The sequence below is a fragment of the Juglans regia genome, chromosome 9, assembly GCF_001411555.2.
Source record: "Juglans regia cultivar Chandler chromosome 9, Walnut 2.0, whole genome shotgun sequence".
In the NCBI taxonomy this organism is placed as follows: domain Eukaryota; kingdom Viridiplantae; phylum Streptophyta; class Magnoliopsida; order Fagales; family Juglandaceae; genus Juglans; species Juglans regia.
The window spans coordinates 1,466,371-1,481,028 of NC_049909.1; the positions used below are offsets into that span (position 1 = coordinate 1,466,371).

The 14,658-nt window shown below is 39.2% G+C and overlaps 1 protein-coding gene across 3 annotated transcripts; it reads right to left on the reverse strand.

Annotated features, from left to right (window-relative positions):
• Positions 1-2,530: 2,530 nt before the first annotated feature.
• LOC108986344 (DNA-directed RNA polymerase V subunit 7) lies at positions 2,531-13,730 on the reverse strand. Of its 3 annotated transcripts, none has more exons than XM_035694219.1 (2): positions 13,544-13,730; positions 2,531-3,538 (listed from the first exon to the last, which is right to left on the reverse strand). In XM_035694219.1, the coding sequence occupies exon 2, from the start codon at positions 3,520-3,522 to the stop codon at positions 2,995-2,997; it is 528 nt and encodes a 175-aa protein (XP_035550112.1). In that variant the 5' UTR covers positions 3,523-3,538; positions 13,544-13,730; the 3' UTR covers positions 2,531-2,994. The 3 variants fall into 3 exon arrangements, with proteins under 3 accessions (XP_035550112.1, XP_035550114.1, XP_035550113.1); XM_035694221.1 differs by lacking the exon at positions 13,544-13,730 and adding an exon at positions 10,800-10,897; XM_035694220.1 differs by lacking the exon at positions 13,544-13,730 and adding an exon at positions 4,765-5,390.
• Between the last annotated feature and the right edge of the window lie 928 nt (positions 13,731-14,658).

Below are 14,658 nucleotides of genomic sequence, written 5' to 3' on the forward strand. Positions count from 1 at the left end.
TTCGAAGACAAAAATAGAGGTTTCTTCAATGGTTTGAACGATGGATTAGGGCGGGACGCGACGGTAGCGTTGAGTCTGATTCTTGGGTTGCTGCTACGGGAAGGACGCTGGTGGCAGCGACTGGATTGTGTTGTGGAAGAGTTTGGCAGTGAGACTACCCTTCAGTGGTGGTTGTGCGGTTTCTCGTAGGGCACGGGCAGTGGCTATCACCTGGTGGTATGCATGGCTGTGTGTGTGAAACAATGGTTGGGCGCGGCAGGGTGGCGAACGTGGGGTTGAGGAGCCTTGGGGAAGATGAATACAACGGCAAGAAGGGCTGGGCTGGCTTGCGATTCAAAGTGGTTCGGCGGCTTGTGCTTGGGCAGCAGTTTTACTAGCATGGAATAACATGTGTCTATAAATATCGTGCAAAAACCCTAGAGATAAAAGAGACGTATGTGCGGATGGAAGGGTAAGCTCTGTGTGTGCATGCATGCTGTGGGCGACGGAAATAAGCCATGTAAAAAAAATATAGACGGAAAGAGAAGAAAACAAAAAAAATAAACATGTAGAGAGAATAAAAATAAACGGCCAAAATCTCCAAATAAAAAAAAAATCACTACTCAAGTTCGTAATATAAAAACCTAAAATATCAAGCTCAAATAAATAAATAAATAAAAATCCAAAGTCCAACTATACCAATTTTGGGTCTGGGTGTCACATGCGCGACTGGTCGAATCGTGAAAACTTACGATATTTCCACGAGGTTGCTAAAGTCTAAAAATTCTACCAATAAATTTCTAGTGGACTGTTACAAAAACCGCATATGCACATTGGGTTATTCCTCAAAGTACAACTAACCAGAGGCGTTCAAAAAACTGATGATGACATTCTAAATCTGTCGTGGGGATAATGGGGATGATATATTACTATATATTACTAGCACTGAAAAAATACAAAAAAAAAAATACATATAATTTGGGGAACAATTCTATTGTCCTTCGAATACGCATATTACAATTCATGGCATTACTGCCCATGAAGGTTCTTTTCATTTTATAACATGCATTGTTTTTTTATAAAATACTTGGCTGCTACGTACCATATAATTAAATCAATCAAAATGTTTAAACGTCTTTAATGTACACCAATTCGATCGTATCAGATAATGAGAAATATGAATAATGATGGAAGTTCAATCAAAAGAAAGTAATCCAATCACTTGAGCAGCTTCGGTAAGCAATATGCGTATACTGAGAACTAAGAGATTCTAAGAATTTCAGAGAATTTTAATTTCACCATGCCTTGAAATTGAATAAAATAGTTCCCCAGTAATAACTTAGAACTAGCTCAGGAAATTTATATAACAGAATCAAATGTGAAAATCATAATTTGAATACATCTATTTTTTTTTTTTTTTTTTCTTCTTATAGTAGCTATATAGTTTGAGTTAGAACTAAAAGGACGATAAATTACCTGTGAAGATTCTTTCTTGGATGACTTGGACTTTCTTTTCTGACTCTTCCACTTCTCAGAAAATGAATCGATACTGAAGGGTCCTCCAAGTCCAAAGGATGACAGGCAGATAGTGGTTGCCTTAGATTGAACAGGTCTGGAATTTGCTCAGGCACTGCTTTCTCAGAACACATAAATAATTTTGCAGAAAGAGGCCGAAATGCCATAAAGAGGCAACTCAAGAAGACATCAGTTTCGAGCTAAATATTCTGTTAATAAAATTGTGCACGGAAAGATGAGATAGGAATACCTTTCAGAGATTCATTCATCTCTGTCACACGGGGCTTGTGGTTAGGGTTTAGGAAATCTCGCAGAACAGGAAGGCTGTTAGGTTGCTGGCCTTTACTAAGATTAAGGAAGAAGAAAAGCAAATTTCAAAACAAATACTTTTAAGATGAAAACGGAAATGGATAGAATTGATAGCCACGGAATGTTCGAGGCATTCCCAACCTCCACAAGAGAATTCACGTTCCTGACAATAGATGATTCCCTCTCAATCCTTTTTTACATTATAACAAACTAGTCCCCATGTGGTCCAATGAAAGTAGAGAAAGAAAATACAATTAATTCAAATAAAGGCTCAAGCTCTAGACCCTTGAACTCTGCATTCCATTCCTCCAAACGCTGCGTTTCCTTCTAATTCCTTACGACGTCGCACTCTAAATTAGGGATAATTCCTGCAGTTTCTTTTTGACTCTTGACTGATACACGTGTTCTCAGGGACTCATAACAAAAGGGGGCTCCTCTATCACACGGGGCTTAGGGTTAGGGGGAGGAGGACTAGAGGAGAAAGAGCTGAAGGGGAAGGGTTGCGATCGCAAGGGGAAGGTTGGTAGCAAAACGGTGTGCTTTGATTTGGAGTGAAACTCTTCCCGCCAAAAATGAAAACACGAACGGCTTGCCCCAAACGCAGCGTTTCATTAATCCGATGTGTAGTTACACGTCGGCTCGTGCGTGATGACTCTGCAACTAGATGTGTGCTGGTAGAGATTTTCTTTCTAAGATTGCTTACTATTTCATTATTTTAAAAAAAATCTAAATTAATATTTGGAACATCTTTAGGCGACCAAGCTCGCTAAAATAGTGTAAGACAGACTTTTGGTAACATAAACATTCTGCTGCAATTCCAAACTGAAAGCAAGCTGTCTGTAACATTCTTGTTGTAGGTTCCATGAGCTGTTGCAATTCCAAAGTTAAACATCGAGACACAAATCTAAAATCCTGAACAACAGAGCCAGAGGTGTTGTGGAAACTGAAGTAATATTCCAGCAAACTTCACAGAGGATGCACCCTTGATTAATTTGCACAAGTGGACACCTGTCACCTGCTAACGGAAAAAGTTGCAACTTACTACCAACAATATGTCAAAATGCCAATTACTTTGTCACAAGAACTCAAAGAAGTTAATTGAAGTAGATAATAGTAGTATCCAAGCAGCATGAGTATCGACAAGGCTTATAAACATATTTGGTCCCAGATGCAAAGGCAGTATCATCAACACTACGAAACTGGTCCCAGATAATGTCCCTCCAAACTGACCAATGCTTGAAATTCCCTTTCCGCCTCCAGCCATTTTGTCCCAATAACAATGAAACGAACCACGATGTCTTTTTCAATCCTCGAAACCTTGTCATTGAACATTGGATTCTCCCCAGGCATATAACTGTAACCTGGCATTTTCAGATGAGAGAGATATATATTTTCCACCGGTCCACACCTCAAGAAGACCCCATGCTTCAGCACCTTGTGGACAACCCCTTCTAAAATCTCTCCTCTGTAAAGCTTGAAGGTGATTCCACTAAAAACAACTGGAAACATTACATCTCCCGTTTGCTGTCTAACTCTCCCCTCTCCTATGCTCTCCAGAGTCGTGACTGCAAGATAATATCCAAGATCCTTAGTGGCCTTTCTAGCAGCAAAGTCCTCCAACAGGCGAATAATAATTGACCGTTGGAGCAGCAATCCTTTCGCATCCAAGTTTTCGGCAGGGATTATGACATTCCAAGGCAACTGTACCTTGAGAAACATTTTGTTTTTCCTCCACCTACCATAAACCAAAAGAATAAGATAAGTCTTGATAATGCTAGCTGCATTTTTCAAAATTTCATGAAGGCTTCTCTCATCTTCTGAGATGCCCATCATTTGTATGAAAGTGACAGTTGAGAGGATGAAACATACAATCAGCTGAAATAAATCATCATATTCCAAATTCTGGCCAAATATACTAAACACAACAAAATTATAAAGAAAGAAACAATAGTAATAAGAAACTTCTGCAAATAGTTGTGGAACTCATGCCTTATTAGACCATTTCCCCAGCACGTTAACTGATATCAATCACCATCTTTAAGATTTGAGCATTAAATAAATTAAAGAATAGCTACATACTTGTGCTGTACCACGCATTCTCCAACCAATATCTAAACTAACAGGAAAACTTCCATAATCTGGTGGAAAAGACTGAGCATAACATCTCATAACTCTAATCTAAAATCGAAAAATATCGCATTTTAACATTATAAAACCTCCAGAAATTATTCATGGATTATTCAGAATTGCAGAAAATAAGTTAGCAAGGGAAGGCTCTGGTTCAATCCATTAAGACAAAAAAAAAAAAAAGGATTTGTACCAATATGTAATCTAACACATTGAGCTCTGTATTCTATAAACACTCTGGGCCTAAACCCTTTTTTTGGATAAGTCACTCTTATGGAAAGGCTGAAAAAATTTATTTACAAGTGAGCCTAAATAAATGTGGTGCCCTCGACCCCAACTTGGGCTCTGGCAGGAATCGCGACGCCAGGAAGTTAGCCCCTTGGGTCAAACACCCCTCGCATAACATGAAAACATAGTGTGCCCGCATGCTCGATAAATGTGTACAATCAATTCGCAGAGGAAAAAAAAAGGGCAATCAATTAATTTTAACAATACCAGAAAATTCAAATTACAACTCCAACAAAATAATCCATAAGCCACCAGTCTCCCAATCTCCGACATAAAATTTATACAATCATCCGACTAATTAAAAGGAAAACACCAAACAACGCTACATAAGGGGGAAGGTACCCAAGTCTTCACTCCTCATAACCATCTTCCAAGCTCATAACCGTCCTTTGCATCAAAATCTATGGTTCCCGAACCGTAGGTGGGTACACTAAAATGAGATTTCGCAATCTCAGCAGGTAAAGCCAATAGAATGACATTCAAAAATACAAACACGGAAAAAGTGGACGTATCACAGCATTTGGAAAAAAAAACAATGAGATTTACCAAAACTCCACAAAGCCAATATCCTTCTCAACAATTTACAGAAAAGCCATGCACGCCAAAAATCCACATTTCCATTTTTAAAGCATCCATTTAATTACGCATGCACCATAGTCTCCCCTTTGGATCACGCGCATACCCTGACTCCCTACGTCACACAACTGGCAATTCACAGCGGCAGCATGTTAACTGCGAGACAGAGATCGAGAGATAGAGGGAGAGATCTACAGGAAGAAAGGCGAGATCGAGAGGGTTAAGAGGGAAACCGCCCGACAAGGAGTGGCGCCTGGCAAGAAGTGGCGACGACATTGGCTGCGACAGACGGCACGACGAGAGAGAGAGAGAGAGAGAGGCAGTGAGCGACAAAGACAAGGAAGGTGAGGGTAACGAACACAGAGGCCGAGAGGGAGGAGCTGCCTTGGCTGATGTTGGACTGCGTGGTACGGTGGGGTAGGCGACAACAGTAAGGGTTTTCAAACCCAAAATGGATATGGGTTTCAGTATGAGAGAGGGTGGTCGATGGAGGGGTGGGAGAAGTCGAGAGAGAGGGATTCACCACTGCCGATGTCGGACCACATGGCAAGGTAGCGATGGTAGGCGATGGCGGCACGATGTCACCAGATTGGCTATCGAGAGAGAGGCTGTTATGGACTCTTCTGCTGTGGAACTCAAGAACACGGGAAACCAGCTAGTAACAATTCAAGAAAACAGCAAGAAAGGCACAAAATCTTCTTTATTGATGGAGGAGAATTTCGAGCATTCTCCAAACTCCTTACAATCACACTCAACTCTAATTCTTCGATGCCCTGCCTAAACCCTACCCTTCCTTTTATAGAACTATCGAAAGGCTAACAGACTAACAAACTTCTAACTAACTCTTATTCTGTTATACAAGAAGACCCAAAACGACGTCGGGCAATCACAGAGAACGCACCGTTTGACTAACCTCGTTATTAAATGAATTCAACGCACCGTTTCATTAATTCTCAAAACGCCCCGTTTGAGGTTGGCAGTTAATATCGTTGCTTACACTTGTGATCTTCATCCATCTGCTCGCTTCCCTTCTATCCAGACTTCTTCACACCTCACATTCTCCCCCCCTTAAGAACTTGACCACAAGTTCTTCACGTAGAGCACACCTCACAACACAGTTCCCACAAGGTGTGGGTAGAGTTGTCTCAATTTCCACAAGCTTTCCCAAGAAGATTCCTCGACTGCAGCCCCCACCCAGCTCACCAATACTTCTGTCACAGCATGATTACCATTCTTAGAAACTCTTCTTTCCAAAATTTTCTGAGGCTCAGGTTGTAACTGACCACTTGAATCAGTGGGAGGTAACGTTGGTAAGGGTACAATGTGCTGGCCAAGTTTCTTTTTTAAACACGACACATGAAAAACTGGGTGTATTTTTGAGGAGCTAGGCAAATTTAATCTATAAGCCACAGATCCCAACCTTTTCACAATCTGGAAAGGTCCATAAAATCTTGGTGCTAGTTTCATGTTATGCCTCATTGCAACTGATTTCTGCCTATAAAGTTGGAGTCTTAAAAAGACCCAATCACCTTCTTCAAAAGACCTTTCGCTTCTATTTTTGTCAGCATAGAATTTCATCCTATGTTGTGCACTCTTTATATTATCTCTCAACAAGGCCCATAGTTCCTGTCTTGACTTGAGCTGCCTATCAACAGCATCATTAGAGCACGTTCCTGAGACATAGGCCATCAACTTTGGTGGTGCATAGCCATAGAGAGCCTCAAAGGGAGACATTTTGATGGTAGAATGCATGGTAGTGTTGTAACACCATTCAGCAATTGGTAACCATGAAGTCCATTCCTTTGGTTTTTGACTGCAATAACACCTTAAGTACCCTTCCACACATTTGTTCAATGCTTCTGTTTGACCATCGGACTGAGGATGGTAAGAGGAACTGAAATCCAAAGAGACCCCTTGCATCTGAAATAACTGTTTCCAAAATGAACTAGTGAAAACTGCATCTCGGTCAGAAACAATGGACCTTGGTAACCCATGCAGTTTAAACACCCCAGAAAAGAAAACTTGAGCAACTTTAACAGCTGTATAAGGATGTGAAAGGGGAAAGAAATGGGCAGATTTGGTTAGCCTGTCCACCACGGAAAAAACCACAGAAAATCCATTAGAATTGGGCAACCCATCAATGAAGTCCATGGAAATATCCAACCATGGGGATTGAGGTATAGAAAGTGGTTGTAACAGGCCAGGGTACTGCACATTTTCATATTTGCTGACTTGACAAACTTCACATTCTTTTACCAGCCTTCTGACATCCTTCCTCATGCCTTCCCACCAAAAATCTCTTCTTGCCCTTTGTAGCTCTTATGATAGCCCACATGGCCTGCTTGGGGATTGTTATGGATGAATTGCAGCACCTTGGAGTGGAATGAAGTAGAAGGAATGACAACCAACTTCCCCTTTCTCAGCAACAAATCTTGCTGAATAGAAAAATGTTTTGGTGCCTCCTGACCTTGCTGCAACTTAGTCAGAATTGCAGACATTTTAGGACAAGAGGAATAACTTCTTTTCAACTCTTCAATCCACAAGGGATTTGGAAAGGAAATCATTGCAAGCACAGGCTGTTCTTCCTCATCTCTTCTCGAGAGAGCATCAGCTACTAAGTTTTCTTTACCCTTCTTGTAATCCACTGAAAAATCATAACCAATCAGTTTAGACACCCACTTGTGCTGTGACTCAGTGCCTATCCTCTGCTCGACCAAAAACTTCAATGCTTGTTGGTCAGTTTTGATTTTAAAGGAATGGCCCAATAGGTAAGGTCTCCATCTCTGGACAGCAGACACTAGAGCTAAGAGCTCCTTCTCATATGTGGATAAGTGTAGTGCTTTTCCTTTTAAGGCTTTGCTATAAAAGGCAATGGGTTGAGAATCTTGCATCAAGACTGCCCCAAGGCCCACACCAGAAGCATCACACTCAATGGTGAACACTTTGGTGAAATCTGGTAGTCTCAGCACAGGAGGATTGCTCACAGCTTTTTTCAAGAACTCAAAGGCAGCAGCAGCTTTATCATTCCAACAGAAGGAATTCTTCTTCAATAATTCTGTCAAAGGTGCTGCTATGGAGCCATAATTGCGTATGAACTTCCTATAATAACCCGTTAACCCTAGAAATCCTCTTAAGGACTTCAAGGTTTTAGGAATAGGCCATTGAATCATGGTTGCTGTCTTGGCAGCATCAGTTTGTACTCCTTTCCCCGAAATAATGTGGCCCAAGTACTCGATCTCATGCACCCCAAACTTACATTTAGACATCTTTGCATAAAGTGTATGCTGCCTCAAAATGCCCAACACAGTCTCTACATGCAACAAATGATCACCAACAGTTTTGCTATACACCAAAATGTCATAAAAAAAAACCAAAACAAACCTTCTCAAGAAAGGTTTAAAAATATGGTTCATTAATCCTTGAAAGGTGGCAGGAGCATTTGTAAGACCAAATGACATTACCAAGAACTCATAATGGCCTTCATGAGTTCTAAATGCTGTCTTGTGAATGTCCTCCTCCTTAACACGAATCTGATGATATCCAACCCTTAAATCCAACTTTGAAAACACATGAGCTCCAAACAATTCATCAAGAAGTTCATCGATTACTGGTATTGGAAACTTATCTTTAATGGTTTCTTTATTAAGGGCTCTATAATCGATGCACATACGCCAAGATCCATCAGCCTTCTTAACCAATAACACTGGTGAAGAAAAAGGGCTTTGGCTGGATCTTACTACACCAGTTTGCAACAATTCATGTACAATTTGTTCTATCTCGGATTTCTGGTAATGAGGATACCTGTAGGGTCGAACTATAACAGGAGAAGCCCCATCCTTCAGCTTGATTGAGTGATCAAACTCTCTTTTTGGTGGCAATCCAACAGGCTCAGCAAACACAGCAAACACATCCTGGAATCCATCCAGCAACTCAGCCATTGGTCCTCCAGAACATACTTCATAATGTGGTTGCTCCACAGGCCTCAGCTGTAACAACCATGCTTGTTAACTTATAAAATCTGATTTAATTGCCATAGTTCCTGACAACACGTGGACACTTGCAGCAGTCAATCCTTGTAACTTAACCATCTGCTCATTCCACTGAAAGCTCATTGACATATCAATAAAGTTCCAAGTAATATTGCCCAAGGTTTTTAACCATTGAACTCCAAGAACGATATCACATCCTCCCAATGTTAGTACATGAAAAGGAACAGAGAACTTCGAACCTTGAATCTTGATTAGTTCTTCCCCCCTTCCTTGGCTCAAAACTTTATCCCCATTGGCAACCCTTACTTGCAAGCTATAGTCTTTTCTGACCTTCAACTCAGCTTCTTGGACCACCATAGGATCCATAAAATTATGTGTGCTTCCCGAATCTATAAGAATTTCAACTGAACAAGGGCCAATCTTGCCATGCAACTTCATAGCATTTCCATTACTGCAACCAGAAATAGCATTAACAGAAACTTCCAAAGAGTCCTCAGCATCACCCGATACCTCTCCCTCTTCTATTATCACTGATTCTTCAAGAACAGGCTGGATTTTTTCCTCCTCCCCTTGGATGACATAAACTCTGGGATTCTTGCACACGTGATTGGGATTCCATTTCTCTTCACAATGATAACAGAGGCCTTTCTTCCTCTTCTCATCCATTTGTGAAGAAAAAACCCTCCTCGTTGGCACTCCATACTTCTGAAACTTGGAACTATCATCCACACTTTCCCCCTGGCTCTTAACAGGTAGTGCTGTGTTATTCTTCCAAGATCTCCTTGATGCCAAAACATATTCTTCTTGAATCTTAGCAAGACCGAAGGCAGTATTAAGATTTATAGGGTTAAGCATTTTTACAGAAAGTCGAACTTCATCTTTAAGTCCACTCATGAAACAGCTTAGTTTATGCTTTTCTGACAACCCTTTCAGCCTATTGGACAAGGCTTCAAACTGTGCTTTGTAATTAGCCACAGAAGATACTTGTTTTAATCGTGTTAAGGACTCCATAGGATCATCATAGGCTGTAGTACCAAACCTGACCAGCAAGGCTTTTACAAAGGACTCCCACGTTGTAAAAATACCCCCATCCACTGCATCTTGGTACCATACGAGGGCCTCACCCTCCATATGATAGGAAGCCATTAAAAGTCTCTGATTCATCGAAACTTGATGATACTCAAAGTATTGTGTTATTTTAAAAATCCATGCTCCAGGATTAGAGCCATCAAAATGGGGAAAGTCGAGTCTAATGCCCCTAGGAAATCTCTCCTCTTGATTCAAACGCCTACCAAACGAAGTATCTTCAATATTCTCCTCCCTACGAGAGTTAACTTGCTGAAACTCAACTAATGACTTCAACATGTCAGACAATTGATCGAGCCTTGAATGAATACTATTAATAGCATCGTTGTGGTCTTCTAATTTTTTCAGAACAGCTTCCTGCTGAGCCTTCTTAGCAGCTGCGCGCGTGTTTTCCGCCATGGATCGCCAATCTGATACCAATTGTTATGGACTCTTCTGCCGTGGAACTCAAGAACACGGGAAACCAGCTAGTAACAATTCAAGAAAACAGCAAGAAAGGCACAAAATCTTCTTTATTGATGGAGGAGAATTTCGAGCATTCTCCAAGCTCCTTACAATCACACTCAACTCTAATTCTTCGATGCCCTGCCTAAACCCTACCCTTCCTTTTATAGAACTATCGAAAGGCTAACAGACTAACAAACTTCTAACTAACTCTTATTCTGTTATACAAGAAGACCCAAAACGACGTCGGGCAATCACAGAGAACGCACCGTTTGACTAACCTCGTTATTAAATGAATTCAACGCACCGTTTCATTAATTCTCAAAACACCCCGTTTGAGGTTGGCAGTTAATATCGTTGCTTACACTTGTGATCTTCATCCATCTGCTCGCTTCCCTTCTATCCAGACTTCTTCACACCTCACAAAGGCAAAGAAAATAGGAGAACAAGGGTGATACGGAGAGAGATACGAAGGAGATGACCTACCGGTGGCTTCGAATGACGTTGCCGGCAACCAAGGTGCAGGGCTTGAGCTGCAATGGTGCACAGGGAGAGAGAATAGAGAGTACTTGAAGGGGGGGTGCAGTGCTGACGGGAGAAGGGAAAACATTTTAGGGTTTTCTTCCCTTAGGCTAAAACGACATAGTTTAGGGGAAAGGGCTGGGGCTGGGTTCACTTGCACGGGCTGGGCTGGCTCGCACACACACCCACGGGCTGAGCCCGTCTCTCACACCCACACACAATAAAATTCACTTAAACAACAAGTTGGGCTTTATCTTACTAAATAAAACAAATATAGACTTGGGCTTCACAATAAAAGTTGTGAACGTTGACAAAAGCATCCAGCCCCCTTAAACTTTGAACGTCAAGAAGAAATTTCTGCATACAACATGTTACCTAATGCTAACCAACATTGTTTAAATTTCTGATCGGCCGGTTTGGATTGAGAGGTGAGTTGAGATTATCTCAACTCATCTCATTACTATTCACAAATTTTAACTCACAAATCTCATTACTATTCACAAACTATCTCAACTCATCTTAGCTCATCTCTGAATCCAAATGGGGCATAAAACACCATACTGTTTTGGACCACGAAACCTGTATATACATTAGCTTAAATATGTCAACATGGTGATGATGGTGATTAGGCTTGTAGTTGAGTTGAGTTGAGTTGAGTTTGAGAGAGCAATGGCTGGTCAAGCTCGGCTCGGTTATAATGAAACCAAATTTGAGCTTAACTAGTGCTTTTTAGGCTATTCGAGCTCGACTCATTTGAGCTCAACTCAAGACTCAATTAAAACTTGGGCCGAGTGCTATAGACTCTAGTTGTTTATCATTTTTTACATTCATTGATCTTAAGAAGTAAAAACGTAGCATCAGGTTAAAAAACCTCAAATAACAAATTTTTTATTAATTATTCAAAATATGCAATCAATTATGAAAATAAAAAAAATACAGTTTTTTCTTATGTATAAAGAGGACCATCCTGTGTTCACTCTCATAATTTACTAGCCTATACCCCGCACTATTTACAGGCTTATATTTTCTTATTATATCATTAATTTTCAATCTCTATGCTTACTAAACTTAATTTATGTTTTTCTCAGTTTTATAAAAATTGCAACAAAAAAATTATCTGATCAAAAAAACTTAAATCGATACTTGGGCCCTTGCCTATTGTTATGATCAATAAATTTTGTTTACCGATAAAAAAACATTTATCCAATCGTGGATATTATAATGTGTCAAATACTTAGTTTTAAAATTCATCGATCCATTTTCAAAATCCTTAGAATTGATGAACCTTTGCCAAGTCTAGATTTTTACTTTCATTTGAAAAGCCATGTAATTGCATCACAAGTTCAAATTTTGTGTGCAAAATAGTTGCAAAATCTACTAAATATATATAATGAAGTTATTTATGGCAACAAAAAATATGCATCTCAAGAAATACAGATAATCAAAATCAAGATATGATGACCTCCACCTTGAATTATTGAAGTCAGATCATAGGTAATGCTTATCTTGCAAGAACCATAATATATCTTACACTTCTGAAATTGAAGCTTTGAAATGGGTAGAAAATTGCATATTCTTAGAGCAAAAGGAGGAGAATAATAAATAAAGTGACTTGAAAGAAGCAAAGCACCCCAAACTCAAAGTGAATTAAATTTTTAGTAAAAAGCTTCAATATTTTCTATAGCACTGAGTGTTTTTCGGTTGTATTATTTTTCTTCTATACATGAGATTGAAGAAGAATGTAAATCAACTATAGTCTAAAAAAATATAGAATATGTGCCAAAAAAAGAGCTTGCAGAAATGAGCAACGAAACATAGCATCCAATAATAAAAGCATCCATACTTATAAAGAAAAAACATACAACAATAAAAGCAGAACTCATTACCTGTAACTTAGAATCTAGTTCCAGAAAATTGTGCAGGTGGGTTTATTAAGACCAAGAGATATGCAAGCATTTTGGAAGACACAAAACTGAGACATTTCGTCAAACAGGTTGTGCTCATATGGCAAATAAAAGCCTAAAGATTGCAAATGTTCATGCATTCTCTTCTTAGCAACAACCAACGCGGAAACTCAACCATCGGTTTATATGCATATTATTCCTTTAACTCTTAAAAGTGTGGACATCCATCCTATACAACCCTTATAATCATCGGTGGGAAAGACTGAGCTTAACATCTCAATACTCATCAAAAAAGCTCGCATTTATACGCAAAATACCTTCAGAAAATCCCAGAGCACAAAACTAGATTAATAAAAGAAAAATACCTTTTTCTTTCTCATGGATTATTCAGAATTGCAGAAAATAAACTCAGCGACGGAAAGTTCCAGTTCAATCCATTAAGACGAAAAAAATAGATTGGCACAAGCATGTAATCTAACACATTGGGCTCTGTATTGCATAGACGCTCTTGTTCTAAACATGGGGAAAGGCAGAAAAATTGTTTCATTGTTTACAAGAGAGACCAAATAAAAGTAGTGAACTTTACCAAAAGCATCCAGAGCCCTTAAACTTAAAAGGGTGGTAAAGATAATAACCAATCCCAAAAGCTAATTATATACAGACTGTTTCACATAGAAACGATCTCCCATTTATGCAGTTTATATTTCATTTTAGGGTTTCTGCATTAGTTTCCAAACCCAGCACAAAGACATTCAGAAATCAAAACCCCAAAAATTAAGAAGGTCAAAAATTATGAGAAATCACCTTGTGGGTACACGCTTTTCGGGGGGTTGTGGACTGTACGTTGGTTCTCACCTGAGGCTCAGTAGCGGGCGGCTCCGTCTCTGAGCATTGTCTATGTACGGGGTACCGGCGGTGTCTTTTCTACCTTTCAACCTCTAGAAGTTAGGCACACGGCAAGGCGAAGTGACGCCGTTTCTTTCAATGAGCAGTGACCATGGGACATAATACGTTATCTGGTTGATAAGACCGCATCAGAGTTACTGCGGCGATACAACTCGACGTAGCAAACAGTCTATTCCAAGCGTTTCCGTCATTTTTTGTCACCTACTGGGCTAACAATATATGACATTATCCATAAACTCCACGCGAAATAATTGGGCCAGGATATAAATAGTTTAAATCAAAATTGGTTGATCTAAAGAGATACGATTAATAAATAGGTTAATTGTAAGCTAACCACTAAACATGCAATCAATTCGTAAAACATAAATAAATTTTATTTTTAAATTTTATAAATATTTAGTTTTATATTTCTTTTTTTTCAGATTCAATATTAATATTAATATTTGACTACGTGTCAAACTATTATACTTTTATTAATATGTAATTTTATTTTATAAATTTTATTTTAAATTTCTTATATATTATTGATTTGGATATTGGTAATAAAATATTTTATCATGAATCCAGTTGTAATTGTCAATTATTTACATAATTTTTCCTTGTATTATATATGAATATATATTAATTGGGTTAAAAATAAATAAATATATGAATAAACTCAACTCATTTATCTGAAATGGGTTAAGTGGGTTAAATGGGCCATATCCAAATTATCCCAATAAAATTTTATTATTAGACAGGTGAAGCGGGCCTTGTCATGTCACTCATTATTTACATAGATCATGTTAGTGTAATAGGGTATGACTTGTTTAATAAAACAAGTTATATTCGGTTGACCCATATAATCTAATACTCGTGATTTGACAAGACCCGTGAATATGAATTGTCATCCCTAATCACAAAATATGTCATCTAATGCTATGAGTAATGCTAGGGGTGAACAGGAATCAGTCGTCGCCGACGGAGACCGACAGCCGAAGTCAAGAACCGGCCAAAATCGGTAGAGAATCGAT